The sequence below is a fragment of the Schistocerca nitens genome, chromosome 7 (assembly GCF_023898315.1).
Source record: "Schistocerca nitens isolate TAMUIC-IGC-003100 chromosome 7, iqSchNite1.1, whole genome shotgun sequence".
NCBI lineage: Eukaryota > Metazoa > Arthropoda > Insecta > Orthoptera > Acrididae > Schistocerca > Schistocerca nitens.
Window position 1 is genome coordinate 117,399,145 of NC_064620.1, and position 19,868 is coordinate 117,419,012.

The 19,868-nt window shown below is 38.8% G+C and overlaps 1 protein-coding gene across 1 annotated transcript in view; it reads left to right on the top strand.

Annotated features, from left to right (window-relative positions):
• Positions 1 to 19,868, top strand: part of LOC126194834 (transforming growth factor beta regulator 1-like) — a 78,728-nt gene that overhangs the window by 21,956 nt on the left and 36,904 nt on the right. Inside the window, exons 3-4 of the mRNA XM_049933170.1 lie at positions 17,232 to 17,357; positions 17,447 to 17,589. Coding sequence (XP_049789127.1) covers positions 17,232 to 17,357; positions 17,447 to 17,589 — 269 coding nt within the window. The remainder of the gene's footprint in view (positions 1 to 17,231; positions 17,358 to 17,446; positions 17,590 to 19,868) is intronic.

The following is a 19,868-nucleotide window of genomic DNA, read 5'->3' on the forward strand; positions in this document are numbered from 1 at the left end:
TGCTGCAGGACCATACTGTCTACAAGTAGAACAAGTTACTGGTACAAAGTTAGTGCACGGTTCATTATGAACTAGTAGATTACAAATAGTATGTCTTGCTGCTACCAAATGTGTCTCTTTATACTTTTCTCTGAATTCTGAAAAATCGACAGATTCCATAGATTCCACTATTACTTTGGTCATAGCATGCCTATCAGTATGTCTAAACTGTGCCATTTTACAACCAGAGTAAAATAAAAATGTCTCGTGCTTTCTGTGACATATGAACATCTTAGATATCATACCACCAGTATGCCTAACAGCCTGGTGACCTTGCAGACAAAGGAGCATCACATACATGCCTCCCTCTGAGGCGTTGCTTCCCAGGACTTCGGCTGCCCTTGAGTCTCCTATCACGGCCAACAGACAGGGGGGCAAGTACAGCCAGATGTCCTCCTCGCTCGGGATCTATTTCCCTCCACCGAGTTGTGTGCGTGGGAATAGATCCAGAATTGTACCTCTGCGCACCAGGCTATTTAGAGCGGTGCACTGCACTCGTTGGGAGTTCTCCACTGATGCCCTGGGGCAACTCGTGCGCTGGCTAGTACTAGCTCTTCTATCAGTGTCCAGTTAGCGCCACCGCTGCAGGACTTTGGACCTCTCCAATGTCATTTCCAAAAGTATTTTCAGCCAGCTACTGCCAAGTACTCTCTCCTTCCTTACAGTGAAAAACTTCATTGGATTATCTCTTATGTCCTGTCTTCTTAATTAACTTAGTTATTTTCCAGGTGAAGACCTGTTAGAAGATGGAGAGGGTTTGTTATTAAGTTTCATAAAAAGTTTTTGTTTTGCCACTGTCCTTTAGTGCTGCAACAAGCTTTTCATTTGTTGATTTGGAAAGTGTTGTTTCTTAGGTATCTCACAATGTGAGGTATGGCAGTGGATGCAGACCACTGCATCTGAATTCCAAGCTTTGGAGTCAAACACTTCTGATGCAAATCCTCTGATGATGGCTTCAGAGTGCACGCTGTGACACCAATTTCCAGAGGACTGAACGGAGGTGCAGCAGCAAGAATTCACCATAGCTGTTGGGAACCTGTGAAGCATCAATGATGCTAGCAAAACATAATTAAGAGTTCAATCGTTTATTCCTAATGTTTACAAATTGTCGTTCTTCCTCGTTAGCCTCGCCTGTGCTCATTTGGCTGCATGTTAGGTTCTAGCTGACATCCCGTCCAGTCAGCTCCACAGTTACACACCCAGGCGGGGTCGAACGACTTCAGTGCCATGGGTTGCCAGTGAGCAGTCACAGCTGTTGCCCTGCACGTAGTGGTCTCAGGCTGGCTGCTGAAGTGTCCTCAGTCCCACTCTGAATTCTAACAGTGACCCTCGATGACCCTTTTGCGATGTACCTGGTGTCAGTAGTCATGTGGACAGCTGATCTTTTCCCTAGCCTGATAGGTTTCAGCACCTGGAGGTGCCTGGACATTGCACGGGAATGTGAACCTCGAGAGGCCCTTTTGCTGGCTGGCTCCGCATTGAAGTTCAATGTTGGCAGCATCCAATGATGTGGCGTTGTCAGAAGACAGCCAGTTACTCCATCAGTAGATGGAGGTGGCGAGTAGTATGAAGTTTATCACGTGAAGGGTACATCTTTGGCTAGTTCATAGACTGCGGTGGAGCATGAAGGACGTAGATTCACTACACAGTCATAATCGTGGAATAGAGTGCTGTTGTTGTGAATGCCATCAATCCCAGTGGTCAGCTCGTGACGGGAGCTGGAGAGCTGGGGTGTTTAAAAGGATCTCTCATGAGGCTATGATGTGAGGCTCAGTTCATAATAATGACTGCATGTGTCCTCGTTACTGTGCTATATTCACTTTACAGGCTGTTAACTCTTGTGTCAGTTTCTCGCTGGTTGCTTTTGTGAAAGAGAGAGAGTTTCTTGCAGCATGTCTTATGAGCTAACGAATATGCCTGCCTTGCTTCCTTTGGTTTCTGCCGCAGTCTCCTTCCTGCTGAATGCATATTCTCACTCGGTAGACAGTGTCGTAATGTGTCAATGACCTGGCCCACTGGCAACCTACTGGTACTGTCCTGCTTCTTGCTTCCGCCTCTGTATCTGGCATGACTTGAGTTTGCCTCTGGCAGTATGAATGAGTTTTAATAAAATTTTCTAATTTCTACCCATTCCTATTTTGTGCTGTAAAAGTTGCATAACATTGAGGTTCATCTACATCTACATCTACATTGATAGTCTGCAAATCACACTTTTGTGTTTGGCAGAGGGTTCATTGAATCACCTTCACTATAATTCTGTATTATTCCATTCTTGAACAGTACATGGAAAAAATGAATACGCATAATGAAATTTTATGAGACGATCCCACCAAAATGAGAAACACATTTATTTTAATGATGTCCACCCCAAATCCTGTATCATGTTCGTGAAACTCTCTCCCCTATTTCTCGATAATACAAAACGTGCTGCTCTTCTTTGAATTTTCTCAATGTAGACCATTAATCCTATCTGGTAAGAATCCCTCACTGCACAGCAGTACGCCAAAAGAGTATGGATGAGCATAGTGTAAGAAGTCTCTTTAGTAGATCTGTTGCAACTTTTAAGTGTTCTGCCAATAGATCACAGTCTTTGGTTTGCCTTTCCCACAACATTTTCTTTGTATTCTTTCCAATTTAACATGTTCCTAATGGTAATTCATAGGTATTTAATTGAATTTACAGCCTTTAGATTTGATTGATTTATCAGGTAAATGAAGTTCAGTGGTTGCCTTTTAGCACTCATGTGAATGACCTCACACTTTTCATTATTTAGGGCCAATGGCCAATTTTTGCACCTTACAGATATCTTATTTAAATCATTTTGCAAGAAGACAAACTAAGACGGCTGCTCAGATTGTCTTCTAAATTGTTTATATAGATAAGGAACAGCAGAGGGCCTGTAACACCTCATTAGGGAATGCCAGAAATCACTTCTGTTTTACTCAGTGACTTTCCGTCAACTTCTCTGACAGGGAATCATGAGCCCAGTCATATAACTGAGACAATATGCCATTAGCACGCAATTTGATTACAAGCCACTTGTGAGGTACATTGTCAAAAGCCTTCTGGAAATCTAGAAATAAGGAATCAGTTTGAAATTACTTACGAGTCCAGTCTATTGACACATAGTCAACACGGATCTAGAAAACATTGTTCTTGTGAAATACAACTAGTTCTTTACTCACTCTTTGAGGTACTTCATAATGTTCAAACACAATATATGTTCCATAATCCTGCTGCATATTCACGTTAATGATATGGGCCTGTAATTTAGTGAATTACTACTAGTGCTATTCTTGAATATTGGTGTGACCTGTGCAACTTTCCAGTCTTTGGGTATGGATTTTATGTCAAGCAAGTGATTGTATATGGTTGTTAAGTGTGGGGCTACTGCATTGACAGGCTCTGAAAGGAACCTAATTGGTATACAGTCTGGACCAGAAACTTGCTTGTATTAAGTGACTTAAGTTGTGTCACTATTCTGAGGGTACATACTTCTAAGTTAGTTAAGTTGACATATGTTCTTGATTTGAATTCTGGAATATTTACTTCACCTTCTTTGGTGAAGGAATTTTGGAAGGCTGTTTCAGTAACTCTGCTTTAGCGGCACTGTCATTGATAGTGTTTCTATTGCTATCATGCAGAGCAGGCATGGATTGTGTTTTGCCACTACCATACATTACTTATGACCAGAATTCTTTGGATTTTCTGCTAGCTATTGAGACAAAGTTTCATTGTGGAAACTATTTTAAGCATCTCACATTAAAGTCCCTGCTAAATTTTTGTCTTCTGGAAAAGATCCCTAATATCGGGTATTTTTCATTCATTTACATTTGGATTTTTTTGTTGTTTCTGCAACAGTGTTCTGACCCGTTTTGTGTACCAAGGGAGATCAGCTGGGTCATTTGCTAATTTATATGGTATAAATCTCTCAATTGCTGCCAATACTATTTCTTTGAATTTAACCATATCTGGTGTACACTTACATTGTTAATTTGGAATGAGTGGAGATTGTCTCTCAGGAAGATGTCAGGTGAATTTCCATCTGGCTTTTTAAAAAGGTATATTTTTCATTTATTTTTGAAGGATATGGTAGTGGCAGTATTCAGTCTCGCTTTGACAACCCTATTTCTACTAATCCCTGTGTCTGTTTTGATATGCATTATTAGCTCAGGATTATTTGTTGCTAAGAGATGAAGTGTGTTTTCACAGCCATTTACTATTTGAGTGGGCTCATGAACTAACTGCTTGAAATAATTTTCAGAGAAAGCATTTAGTACAATTTTGGATGTCCGCCCTTTGTGGTCTCGCGGTAGCGTTCTCGCTTCTCGAGCACGGGGTCCCGGGTTCGATTCCCGGCGGGGTCAGGGATTTTTCCTGCCTCGAGATGACTGGGTGTTGTTGTGTCGTCTTCATCATCATCATTCATCCCCATTACGGTCGGAGGAAGGCAACGGCAAACCACCTCCATTAGGACCTTGCCTAGTAAGGCGGTGCGGGTTTCCCGCATCGTTCCCCTATGCTCTGTAAAGAAGCATGGGACTTCTACTACTACTACTACAATTTTGGATGATGTTTTACACGTATCTGGATTTCAACATGTATTTTTGCTAACATATGGAGGGTAAATTGAAGACACCACCAAGTATAATTGAATGAGTTGGATACATGTTTGAAACTAGACTCAAGTTTTCTTTCAACCTTTCAGCAATTTTGTCATCTGAGTTGGGAGGTTGGTAAAATGATATAATTATTATTTTATTCTGGTTTCCAAGAGTGACCTCTAATCATACTAACTCACAAGAACTATCCACTTCAATTTTGCAACAAGATAAAGAACTTCTAACAGCAACAAACAGACCACCACCAACTGTATTTAACATTTCCTTTCACAACATCATTAGGTCTTTTGCCAAAATTTTGGCTGAACATGTCTCCGGCTTTAGCCACCTTTAGTGCCTATAATGATTTGAGCATCAGTGCTTTCTATTAGTGCTTGGAGCTCTGGTGCTTTTCAAACATTGCTACGACAATTTACAACTGTTATACTGATGGTTCCTAGATATACGTTGTTCCTGTGTTTGCCGTGCAACCTTTGAGACTGAAGCCTTTTTTGTGTTTCTCCAACACCCCCTAAACTAAAAAAATGCCCAGTACACACCACACAGCTATTGCTATCCATGTAGCTGCCTTCAACATATAATGAACTTCTGACCAATTAACACAAAACTGTCTGCTTCACGATGTTTTTGAACACTTTGCTCATTGATGTTAATTCATTCAAACTTCCCAACTTATGATTTGTATCTTAAAAGAGTACAAATGTTGTTAGAAATATTTGACTGGATTTGCAGTTGTTGTTCCAGTTTTACATAATTTTTTCAGTCATTTTAATTCCCCTTCAGGTATGTTAAGGCTCTTTGTAGCTTATTTTTTGTCATCGCAGTACCACTTTCTGCATATTTATATATGTGTGAACTGCCAATTATACAGAGACAGCCCATCAAACACTTTTACTGGTGAAAAAATGCTGATTAAAAACAAATAATGTAATTGGATAGATAAAAAAATCCACTCACCAAGCGGCGGCAGAACACACACATAAAACAAGGTTTTAATTAGGTTATTAACTCATACATGATGTTTTAGCAGTAGTCTCTGTCTTGCATATTACCCGGTCTTCCACTTTAAGCTCTCAGGTTTTCAAATCTTGTCTGATGCAGTCCCAACAAACCGTCTTTCCTTCTAATCCCACTTGGTAAGTCTCCTCTGGATTACTTTTCCGAAATCTATCCTTTTCCTAGACCTCTCTGGTCCTTTTCTTTCACCCCTCTTCCTTCCCCTTCAACCCTCTGCCTGAAGGAGGAACCACTGGCTCTGAAAGTTTTGCCTAATTATAACCTTTTTTTATGTGTGTGTTCTGCTGTTGGATGGTGAATAGATTTTTTATTTATCTAATTACATTATATTGGCAAAAATTGATTGTTTTATGATTAAAAACATATTTTGGTGATCTCAGAGCCCTTATGATGCTCCCAGAGCCTTTGAGTGAATTCACTGCATCAGTTAAAACTATATTTACGCCCAAGACTCTATATTACGCATATATTTTACGTGTCTAATTACGATAAATTTGAACCTCTGGATCTCAGTGACTGATGATGATATAGGAAAATGTTTGAAGGTTCTCCAAGAAAATCATCTCAAGAGCATATGGTAAAAACTTTGACATTTCACCTTGAATAGAAACTATAGAACTTACCATTTCCACTTAAGTGGTACTGTTGGTACCCAAAAATCATGGTTTTTCGGGTGTATCTTGCTAATGGATTCAGATTGTGAAAAATGATGTCCGACTGTGTAAAGAATGTACAGTTACAATTCGAGCCCTTGGCTATGGTTAGTTATTGCAGTCCACAGCACAAAAATGGCCAAAAACTGGTTTTTGTGGTTTTCTGCATAAGCCTGTTAACTTCAGACATCTGGATCTTGGTAACAGATAATGATACCAAAAAAAGTTTCGAATTTCCCCTAGAATATCAGCGTCGGAATGTATCATGAAAATGTCAACAATCTGCCATGAATACAATAGAAATGGCAGTCCCCACAATTGGTACTTTTTGCACCCAAAAATCATGGTTTCTCTGAGTTTTCTCAGGAACTGTCCAGAAACAAATGGTACTTTTATAAGCCACCTAAGGCTTACCCTAGACCACACCTAATGCAAAAGAACTAACTGATTTGCTCAGTTTGCCTGGGCTAGAGGAAGCGTGTAATGTTTATATTTTGACCGTGTAGTGTAAGATAACAGCAGTATGCCAGTTGTTCCAATAGGTATACAAATGGTTGCTAGTCCAAGGGCTATCTAAACCACTTGACTCTTTATTTCTGTGGTCAGCAGTAAACTGAGATGTGACCCCCTGAAAAATGGCACATTCATGTGCAGACCTGTTTTCCCTTACAGGTATTTTAAATCTGTCAGTAACTATTAATCTGTCAACTATTTCATTATTAAAAGTAATTTCAGCACCACAGATCCATGTTCAGCTATTCTTGTTCCAAAAAAAGGCAGTCTTTGGACATATCTTCCATATATTGGAATGAAATGACGTCTTAGCATTGTAAGTGAATCCAGATGCACACACCTTTGTATTCCCTCAAAAATTAAATCTTTATTGGAAATCACTTTTCTGTTATTTTCTGCAGATTCCATAATACTGGAATTGATTTTCACTTTTTTTTAAAATCGAAGAACCCTATGTGTGGTTAAGATTATTAACATTCCCCTGAAAATTAGTGTGTCAGTTTCCACAAAAACATGTCTCTGTCATTTTATTAAATGCTTTGAGATTTCTCATTTTTAAATCAAAAATAATTGTCTCAGAATTCGCACTAACACATCTACAGAAAGTAGTCAACACACTCAGTAACAAAGCACAATTCAGTAACAAATAGTTCTAAAGGTGAAGAATTAAAGATGGATCCTTACCTAACAAGTATGAGAAATTTACAGTGGCATTCCAAGAGACTTAAGTATGAGAAATACATGTCAAAGTAAAACCGACAGTGGACTTAACAGTTAGGAAATAGTGAAGAAGTTGGTGTGGAATGTTCACCAACATATTTATTTCTCTATAACTGTGAAACCAATAAAGAATTTGTGTTAAAATGTTCATATCTGTAATACTAAAGGAAAGAAGAAGTGTTAGGAACAATTTTTTAAAATTGCATTTTTTGAGCCCAGATAACTGTGTCTACCCCCTTTAATTCAATCTTAAACCACACCATCCCAAACATAAATCTGAATGACAGCACGAGCCACCATCCTTCTGAGTCTGAGGCCAGTGTCTTTAACAAATGCACTACCTCATCTGGTTAAACATAACATACAATTTTCTCATATTAGTACGTAAGTGGAACAGTGTTGTGTAAAAACATGAAAAGTAAGTACTTAGTCTGTCAACACTTATCACTACACACCCTGCACTCACCAGCAGATGATTTGAGGTAATGACCATGTTGCCATTCCTTGAAACTTCCTGGAAGATTAAAACTGTGTGACAGATTGAGACTAACTCAGGAGCACAGTTGGTAGAGCACTTGCCCGTGAAAGGCAGAGGTCCCGAGTTTTGAGTCTTGGTGCGGCACACAGTTTTAATCTGCCAGAAAGTTTCATATCAGCACACACTCCTTTGCAGAGTGAAAATTTGATTCTGGAAACACCCCCAAAGCTGTGGCTAAGCCATGTCTCTGCAATATCCTTTCCTCCAGGAGTGCTAGTCCCATAAGTTTTGTAGGAGAACTTCTGTGAAGCTTGGAAGATTGTAGACAAACTACCGGTGGAAGTAAAGGTGTTGGGATAAGTCATGAGTCATGCTTGGGTAGCTCAGTTGGTAGAGCACTTGCCCACAAAAGGCAGAGGTCCTGAGTCTGAGTTTTGGCATGGCATGCAGTTTTAATCTGCCAGGAAGTTTCATATCAGCGCATAGTCTGCTGCAGAGTGAAAATCTTATTCTTGCCATTCTTTTGTGACATATTCATGTCAGCCCTTTGTATGTCTGAAAAACTGAGTCAACGTCCTGTCAAAATGAATGAGATGCTGAATGCAGGAGAATGGTAAGGCATTATGCACTACCAATCTTGGGAGATGATTTCCTCTAAAAACCATCACATTTGTAGTGTATTTATAATGTGACATTGTCACCTGTTTTAACTACCACAACCAGTCCTCTTGAGTTCTCTAAGCGGTCCTAAATGATATTGTATGCGTTATTGAAGAGGTTTGCTTTGACAGCCTATACAAAGAAATGTTTTTCAGTCATCTGTTTCATCCTCTTGCACAAATTATTACACAATTGCAATTTCTAATAGAAAATACTATTTAGAACTTTTCTTTTGTTTTTCTGTGGTAAATGCAATTCCAGTCTTGCTCTTGCTCCACAGTCGTGTATAGAGTATTTGTAATGCACTTACTAATGTTTTTCCTAATGTCAGCAGATGAACTCACTTGGTACAGTAGTGGTACCCATAATTTAAAAAAAAAAGTTTCAGTGAATGTGACTACTACTTTTAATTATTATCCTTATAGCCTTTCCTGCAGTTTGAAAACTGTGTCCATGTTTCGCACATTTGATCCTCAGAAATGTATCATAATCGTAAGAATCAGGTGTTCATAGGAATAGCATGTCATCAAAACATGTTGCATACTAATGTGGTACCCAAAGCATGTAACATGCTGGTGATGTTCTCCTTGCCGGTATCTCCATATGTTCATTCCATGTCAGTAAATAATCAATATTCACTCCTAAAAAGTTTGTGTTTGCTACACTGTCTGTAAACAACAACAACAACAACAACAATAATAATTATTATTATTATTATTATTATTATTATTATTAATTGTAATTCCATGCGGCATAGTGGTCTGGTGCAAGTCTTTCAATTGGATGTCACTTCGGTGACTTGTGTTCGCCTAACCTATCCAGTAATTCTACAGTGTAATGTGGAATCTCAGCCAACATGTCAGTTCCTGGCAGATCTAGAAAACATTGGGAAGTGAAGCCTAGGTTAAAAGCAGACTGAAATATTCCATGGTCCATACAGGATTCAGTGCGACAACTTTTGGTTTCCTAGCATGCGCTTTACCACTAGACCCATGGGCTCAACAATGTGTAAATTTATAATTTATGTTTAGAATGTCAGTTTTTTCCCTCTCAAAGTCTTAATTTTTCTGAAATTCATTGAGAACAGAAAACAGAATTGGTCCTAATACATTCCCCTGAGGGAGGTTTAATTTAAACTTTTCAGTTTGACAACTGGTTATCATTATAAGAAGTGTGGGCTGTCTCTACCTTTTGTGCACCCTGTTTTCCAAATATGACTGTAATCATTCATTACCTACTTCTCTTATAGTTAAGCAACATCAGCACTGTCAGATGCCTTGGACAGGTCTAAAATATGCCTGTTACACTGTCATTCACACCAAGAACATCCAGTAACACTTTTGTAAACTCTGTTATGGTCCGTGTTGTACTTCTGCTACCTGTGAACCAAACTTTACTGTGTTTTTATTTAGATAATTCATTAGTCTGCCTTTCACGATTGATTTTATAATTTTTAAGAATGCTAACAAAGAATTTGTCATGTGGTTTTCAGTATTTTTCTGTATTACTTTTCTTTTAGTAGGAGAACAACTTGTGCATGATCTGTGTGTTAACGGAGCTTGTATGCTGTCCATGCATGCCTTCAGAAGCTTGTATGCTGTCCATGCATGCCTTCAGAAGCTTGTATGCTGTCCGTGCATGCCTTCAGAACAGAGACTGGCATTGCATTTGTACCCACTGAAATAACCTTTTTTAAATATATTTACAAAATTTGCTAGTTCATGTGGATTTTCTGTTACTCGTCTTCCATCGTTGATTTGCGTGTTATTGTACGTGTTGTACACTTGTGTCTGGATTTTGTGATTTCTTACATCATGATGTCCCATATTACTGTTCGGTACTTTTATTTTATGCACTATATATTTCTTTTCTCATTATATTATCCATTTTTGCAGCAACTTTGTAACTGTTATTATAATTTAAGAACTTGGATTTAGCACAACTTTTTGTTTTGTAACAAGCTGAAATAGTTAAAGAGCCGTAGAGGACATTCTAATATCTACAGTTATCTGCTTATTTTCCTTAGCTGCTGCTCCTGAAGTGGCCACATTTATGCCTCCTCAAAAATTAGTTTGAAAAGTGTGAAGAATTCAGAGACTTATACATTTACATTATTTTATGTTTATACTTCACCTCTAGTTGCACTGGACTCGCATTTGGAAGGACGACGGTTCAATCCCGCGTCCGGCCATCCTGATTTAGGTTTTCCGTGAGTTCCCTAAATCGCTCCAGGCAAATGCCGGGATGGTTCCTTTGAAAGGGCACGGCCAACTTCCTTCCCCATCCTTCCCTAACCGTATGAGACCGATAACCTCGCTGTTTGGTCTCTTCCCCCAAACAACCAACCAACCAACCTCTAGTTGGTTTGCCAGTACTCTTGACAAAATGTGTATTTTAGGTTTAGAGAGGATTATTTTAAAAACCTGCAGTTTCGTGCCTGCCTTTAGATTTATTATTTGTCAGTTATAATCTAAGAGAGCAAAATATTACATACACTTTTCCTTGCTGCTATCTGTGAGTACATGGCCAAAACTTAATGCTGAATATGTGACTTCTCTCATGGCAATGTTTGCCATTTGAGCCATGACAAAATTATTCAAAGTTACTTAACCCTTCTGTTCAAGGACTCGTTTCCACAAAAGATTATCTTAGTTTTAGAGCTGCAACTCTGTTCATGACTCCAGTTAATTTGTTAAGAAATGTGTCTACATTGCCTTCAGGTGAGCAGTTCACACACAGAATAATAACTTTTTGTGAATGTCAGGCTTTGTTCAGTTCAACAGCTGACATTTCTAAATGTTTATTGACACTAGCTGTCATCAGATCTTGCCTATCTTTAAAATGTGCCACGTTTCTCATATAAATAAATTTTACCTTTATGATAGTTCTGAAGTTGCAGCTTGCCCGTTCATAGGATGAGAAAATACAGGAATATTATAATTAAACTTCCACTACTTGAGCCAGAACTGATGGAAAACTAGTATGTGTATCTGACTTAATAGGAATGATGATCGTACTATGCATGCAGGTTTTATGTTATTAGTAGTGTTTGTGTAATAACATGCTGGTAGGTGGCGGTACTGGTATGGTGCTGTAGGGTTGAAACACAAGCGTCAGCATGCATTACGGTTGCACGCAGTCAAAATGGGCCTGGATGGGGTGAGCAAGGGATCTTGTAGAACTGTTTTATCAAAACAACAATAATAGTGCTGCTGCTGTTCATGGGTATTGACACATGAAAGGAATACAGAGGGGTCCTCTTTCCATATCGGGGTTGAAGAACATGATTTGGAAGTTTGAACTGACTGACAATTTGGGAAATGCTCCTGGGAGAGGCCGGCAGTCAATTGTGTCACCGATTTTTGAAGAAGTTACTGTTACTGTGGCTGAGAATGCTGGGCACAGTGTGTGATTTTCAAGTAGTGCACAAGCTGTTTCACAACAGCTGAACAGCCTACGGTCCACCATTGGAAAAGTGCTGTGGACAGTTGTAAAATTGTATCTCTAGTGCGGTTCCAGGCTGTAGTGGATGCAGGTGATTGTCTCATTGAGCATGTTTATAACTTGTAATGTAAACATGCTACACGATTAACAAATGTTACCTTCTCATGTAGAAATTAAAATGTGTGTCTTTAAATGCTTTATTCGTTACTTCTCTTCTGCACTTCCTTACAAACGTTTCCAAAAAGTTTCATTGGGTCCTACAGTCACTCGTTTTTGATGGGGCCCTCTTTAGTTGTGAAAGATTAATTATAACCACCCTGTACATGCTGTGATGTATTTCAATGGCTCTATGCCATTGCTCTATAATGCATACCACCATGCTGTTCCAAGACCGTACTTCAAGTTGCTGTACCTTATTTTTAATATACTGCATATTTTGATGAAGGATTGATAATTCTGTATACATTACTGTGGTATTCATCCTTACAATTTCTTTTTCTTTCATTTTACTGGTGAATGCATCCTCCAGTGTGATGCTTTCTATCTCGTGTGTATCTTTTGCATAACTCTCTAAACTGCTTATGACACTTTTTGCCCAGGGGAACCTGTTTTCATAATCTAATCTAAAACAGGCATAGTTCTCCTACCAATTACCATGTGTGGCTTCATCCCTATCCACTTTACTCTTACTAATTGGCTCCGCCAACCATATCTTTCCAGTCCTATCAAACTGCAGACAACTTCTAGTGAAACTCCATCTCTCAATACTCAGTATGCACCCATTCGCGCTCGCTGACACCATTTCCAGCTCTGCATTAACTCGCTGTACAGCTCTGCCCAGGAAGTGGAAAAGTAGCTATCTTGTGTTGCCATTCGTGACATTCCTAAAATGTGAAATGAGAAGAAATGTTGGTAGACTAATTTGTTGAATGTCTCTTCTGAAGAACAGCTTTTGCAAAATACTGTATCAAATAACTTAGTGCAACTTCGTGGCTTCAAATTTGACACAATAGTAACAACACAGCTACTAAATGATGTTTCAGTACATATCCTTGTCAAGAGGAAAGAAAATATCCCTTAGGGACACATACAACATAGAAATCTGAAGACTTAGTTTAAAATACAGATAATTTGCTCAGGTGGTAATATTTTGTGTTGCATTCCTAGTCCAAAACAGTTTTAATCTGATGGGAAGTTTTGAAACATCTGATGCATGTTTCATGACCTAGTGTTCTGCCACTAGCTGCATATAATGCCAATTTCTGATCTACGTGGAGGAGAGGCAATTGTAATTCCACCTGCCCCTTTCAGCGAATTTCTGTTATGGCAGGCAACAGAGTACTGGCTGGTAGAGGTAGTCACTTCCTGAGAAATTTTCAGCCATTGTTTGGAGTATGTCTTCAGGTTTGGTTTGGAGACTTCAGTTTCACTGTGCACTTCCATAGGCGCCTTCCACATATCTTAGAAATCCTCTTAAAATTTTGTCTTATATTTTTTACTTTGCGGAGCAAATAATGTTGTTCAGAAATTCACACCACAAAATCTTCTTACTCTTATTCATAGCTCAGCAGTATTTGGTCATCGATACCCAAAAAGCTGCAAGTTTGTAGGGAATCTGTCATCATTTGAACCTTTCCAGAGCCACTTTTGTACCCTATCCCAGCTTGCATAGAAGTACTTCACTCCCAGCAGAAAGTCCTTAGAATGATTGCATAAGTGACAAGGCAGATGACAAACGTAAAGTCACCCACCCATTTGTGGATGCTCAAGCTCAGTCATTTCTCTGTACAGCGTGATATCAGACTTCCAGAGCACCATTTTGGTAGCTCTCTTTTAGGCACTGCCTGTCTTTCACATGTTTCCAGATAGGGACTGCAAGTCACTGACCATATCTCGCCGAACAGTGTAGCAGTGTCTGAGAGGATGAGGAGAATGTATTGGGAGATCGATTGTGGGAAATAACCGTGCAGCAGTGGAAAGCGTGTGCTCTGTCCTGTGTACAGAAAAAATAAAGTTTCTGCCTTAATGAGACTCCCAACTGCTCTATCCCAGTACAGGTTGTAACCGAATCCCATCTTGTTGTGTGCAATACTGTTTCCCTAAAGAAGCTGTTGATTAGATAGCTGTCTGATGACAAATGATATCTACAGATGTGTAAGGAGGCAGGTATAATGCAGTCACTTTAACATGGCAGTTTTTGTGTTGAGAGGATGTTTTGAACTGTGGTCACATAAGGTACTCGTAGAGCTTGGGCCCGAACTACCTCATTTACGACACTATTGACCTCAGTAAGCAAATTCGCCATAACCATTACTAAATGCTTTGCTTACTCCACTTTGTATTGAGATGAACATTGCTTATCATTTTCTTTTCTTATTTTAAAATGTGACTCTCGTGACACCAGAAGTCATGGTCTCTGCCTAAGTGTCAGTTCTGCTTTTGCAGAAGCACTGTACAAGGACATTGTATGCCAGGCCTGTGAGCTGCCACCAGGGCTCCTCCCGTCACACTGTTCCTCTCTCCTTGTCTGTCCGAGTGCCCATCTGTTTACATTCAAGACTGACTGCCATATTACAGAGTCCGCACTGTATGTGGATATTTTTCTCCTCATTTATGGCAGATGTACTATTGCAGTTACTTCTTACATTCTGTTGTTGAGAAGGAGATGGAAGCAGTGGTGTTCATTGTTGATTAATATGGCTGCACTACCTTTGGCATTCTCCTGTTTGGGATCATCAGTCCTCTGAAATTTGTAACTCTTTCATACAGCAGTGTCAGACTCCTTCAGCTTTGCAGAGTAGCATGCCTCAGACATAAGACGTTGGTCTCGCACACTTGGGAGGATGATGGTTCAAAACCTCATTTGCCCACCTGGATTTGGGTTTACCACAATTTTGCTTAAGATATGGTTACTTTAAAAAGACACATTCATTTCCTTCCCTAACCTGAGTTCTGTTGTGCCTCTAATGATATCTTCATGAGCAGGTTGTTAAACCCTTACCTTCCGTACAGTATATACATGTCTCACACATCCTAGCATAGGAGTCTTCCGTGTTCTGAGAGTCTTGGCTCCTTCACATATAGTGAGAACCCATTGGGTTCTGCAATTGTAAGTCATTAACTTTATGGGTGAGGTGTATCTATTATTCCCCCATCTCCCCCACCCATTGACATGTTGGTCCTGCTATTTGATGGGCTGGCTAATTCCCTTGGACAAATGCCTACGTTAAACTTATCCACTTATGTCACTATACGTCTGGTGAATCACACCTGGAATCAGTCAAATCATACAAATACTTACGTGTAACAGTTACATAGGGATACAAAATGGAACAGTCACATAGGCTCAATTGTAAGTAACACAGGTGACAGACCAGTTCTTTGACAGGATCCTCTTAACATCCAGTCACTCTACAGAGGAGACTACTTACAGATCACTCGTGCGTGCCACCCTAGAATGCTGCTCGAGTGTGTGGGACTCGTATCATATAGGACTAAAAGGACACACTGTACATCTACAAAGAAGGGAGTTTTTTTTTTCCACTCACAAAAGAGTCACGGAATCTGAATTTGTAGAGTCTCAAAGATAAGACACCAGTTATCCCACAAAAGTATACTTATACCGTTTCAAGAACAGATATGTGAAGAATTTAGAAATATCTGTCAGTCCCCTATCTACTCCCCTGCAGGGACTGCAAAGGCAGAGTTAGGATAAGTAAAGCATGCAGAGAGGCATTCGGGTGATCATACTTCCTCTATAGATGATTGGAATGTGAAGAAACTACAACATGTGGTACAATGATGAGTACCCTCTGCCATGCACTTCTGAGTGGTTTGTAGAGCATATATTTAGGCATAGAATACAACCATTTAAATTGTCAGCATTTTGCAGTATTGTTTTGCTGAGAAAGTGTATTATAACTATAAAACTGACCCATTTCCCATTGTAGTGAGAAGCTACAGTTGTGATCTGTAGAATGTGAAAATATCTATACTGAAACTGTCAGAGCATATTAAATGTTGTGTAAATAATATGATGGAGTATAAAACTATGTTTGGGTTAAACTTACTCCACTAAATTGTATCTTCACAGGAACTCTGAAAATTGATGTTTTAGATTACTTTGTAATGAACATTACCTCTGTAACAGACTAGCACTTCATAATTTTAAGTCATTTAGTTGTATTGCACTTAAATAAAATTACAACTTTGACTTCTCTCCATATTCTAGAGATCCATCTCCACAGGATCCAAGCAATGGGGCCAATGTGATGTTAATGTAATGTAATGTAATACCTCACACAAGGCCATATATCTGTAAAAAACTGCATTTGGTTACAGTCTGTTTTTGAAGGTTAACAGATGCGAGGGCTACAGAACCACAGATTGTAGAGGAATTGCCGGCCGAAGTGGCCGTGCGGTTAAAGGCGCTGCAGCCTGGAACCGCAAGACCGCTACGGTCGCAGGTTCGAATCCTGCCTCGGGCATGGATGTTTGTGATGTCCTTAGGTTAGTTAGGTTTAACTAGTTCTAAGTTCTAGGGGACTAATGACCTCAGCAGTTGAGTCCCATAGTGCTCAGAGCCATTTTGTAGAGGAATTAGTACCATGTAATAAACAATGAGCATCAGATTCACAAGAGCCATAAATGAGGTATTATTTGGCAAAATGCATACATTTGCTTGAAATAATATGCACATACATGCCGTATTTGAAGACCCATATTTCCCAAAGTAGAAGTTGCCATGTTGTCAAATATTTTTACCTTGTTCTTCATCTCAGCACAAATATGGAATTTCAGTGAAGGGATTGAGAAACAGTGAACTGGAACTACTTGTGACACAGATGTGAATAATATGATCATCCTATCTTTTGATGTTTGCACTTCACATTTGTGTGCCCATCTATCTTCCTCATTGTGTACAGAATTAGTTGAGAAAACAATATCAGTGGCTCTTTTTTTTCCTCTTTGTTGTTAGGAGTGTGGAGTTTATAAGCCATTAAAATTATTTTTATGTTATTACAATTAGAATATCAACTGCAAAGGACTGAGCATTCAAAGTTTAAATTGCTCTTCTTATTTCAGAAGCTGACAGTCAAGTACAAGCTCCAAAAACTCAGACTTCAGGTGTGAATTCACCTTCTCCTGCTCTAGAAACAAACACCTCTGGGAAAAAAATCTCAGGAAAGAAGAAATCCTTAGAAATTATTGGTAATGAGAATTCAGCTGATCACATCATAATTCATAACCTGTGCTGGTTTAATGTAATTAATTTACAAGTTATTTCTTTACTACTGCAGAGAGCTGGAAGGGCAGTCTGAAGCAAAAGAAGTCAAGTTTGAACAAAACAAAAAAGATTGTACAACCTATTCCATTAGATATGACAGGAAGACCAGTGTTTCCAATAGTTCTCGGAGGACTCACAGTGCATAGTTTGGGTGAGGTAAATAACTTGTCAATTTCAATTATTCTTTAGATTTATTAGTGTTTGGATTCTTTTGGCATAGAATCAAGCTAATGTATCATGTACATGAGTATTAGTTTACATATTATATACTTTAAATTCTGATGTGGAGGTTGAACTACAGCTCGTTATTATGAGAACTAGGAGAGGATTATCTGCATGGTAATAGGTGAAGTAGGAACAGCTTGAACAGATATGAGAAACAATAGTTGCCAGTAATTATAGAGGAAAAGGGGCAAGATGTAATCTTGATCCAAGTTGTTGCATATTACAAATTTATGTGTGGTCCCAGGGTCACTGTAATTGGTAAGCTTTTCAGGTTACTCTTCTCAGCCTGGACTCACTATAGGTTTGGTAAACCCAAGGTTACCAATCTGATAATTGGGCAGCACTGCTAGCCATTTATTATAGCAAACTGTAGACATATTTCAGTGAGCAAGATAAGCGATGGTGGAACATTATGCCTCAGAGAACTGAATTCTTGACTCAGCTTCAGGGCTCATGAATGTGATACAAACTGCTTTTAAGGGTTCCCCACCCTGTAATAGGGGGAGGGTTCTGTGAGTAGTTGCAGTAAAAGTGCTGAATACCTGCTGTGAAGAGTGGCCAAAGTAAACCTGGCTCAGGGAATATTTGCAAAGCTGACATGAGTTGTGTGTTTCAGTTAATCAACAAGAGGAGAACTGCTCTTAACAGAAGATTCTGGAGGTGGTCACCACTGACCATTCTAATTGTTACATTATGCTGTCATGAAATGCCAAATCACATTTCAGTCCAGTTTTAATTTAGCTACCCTATATTACAAGCTTTTTGCAATAAGGAAAAAGGCAGCTAAAGTGTTGCTTGTGTAGGAACATTACATCTTAATAAATGAAAAGCACCAGTTTGCTTTTGTTCTACAGTATTACTTTTTTTGTTTTAACCGGTTTTCGGGTTAAAAGGCCATCTTCAGACATTAAATATTTGAAGATGGCCTTGTAAGCCAAAAATTGGTTAACACAATAAAAGTAAAAATGTAGAACAAAAGCAAACTGGTGCTTTTTATTGATTATAATGTTGTTCTACCAAGAACCGATGGAAGATTCAGTTAACATTACATCTGGGTTGCTGCTTCCAGCTGAATCAGGTTAAAATGATTTAACCACAATCTTCTGAATCCCCATTGGAACCATCTGATGTTTTTTCTGGTTTTATCAACCTACACCAAACAGCATTTCTCCATCCAGTCAAATGTTTTCTGTATGCAGTGTACCAAAGAAACAGCGTGACAACTATTTGGAGGTGCACAAATCATCCCCAGGTTTAAGAGCGAGATCAGAATGCTTTCTCTTCTTAGATTACAAGCTATAAGTTCAAAAAGGTAATGGCATACCTATGACTATCCTCGCTAGAGTTAAGGGATATTTGAAATGATGGAAAAAAATCTGTCACATGGTTCCTGTACGATTAGAGTCCCATACTTCTTCAGCTTAGAGCCAAGAGATTATTTTGTGCAAAACAGAGGAAGTGTATTAGACATGTGTGTTTAGCTGCATGTTGGTTGAGGTTCAAAGTTGAACGTGTGATTTCTCGTTGGTTAAATGATGGAGGAATGTATGTGAGTGACCAGAAACTGTAATATGAAACAACAAATATCTGAATGGTTATTCTTGAAGAGATGACTATCTCATCATTGATGTGATCTGATATGTATTTACAATTGGAATGATGCTGTCTGTTTATATTAACACTAACAGTAAATGCCTTTTGTTAAGTAAGTTCAGTTACATTTCAGAAATGTAATATATTTCTGTACTTACCTTGGCTAAATTTGTGAGAAATGTGTTTTTGCAGTGCAATTTCAAAAAGTTGTTGACACAAAAATATGGCAGCTATTTGGAACATGGCACATGCACAAAAAAGATCAGTGATAAAGAGCTGAACCATAGTAAGAGCTCGAAATCAAATGTTTGTAAAGATACTGCAGGATTGTTGACAAAATGTAACAGTTGTTGGAAAATTTTCATGAAATTTTGACTTTTTATACCACTACCACTGCCCCTAAAATACAAACCATCATTTGAAAGGTCACAGTTTAGGCTGATTAGAAGTAAAATAGCTGGTGTCATATGAGGGCATTGCATTCAAAGTTTGGCCCTATTCGTGGATGTAGCAGTTGGGAAATGAAAGAAAGTAATAAACTAATTGTGGAACTGAATTTACAATATAATACAGTATGATCTTAGTATGGATTAATGATACATTTGTAACTCAAAAAA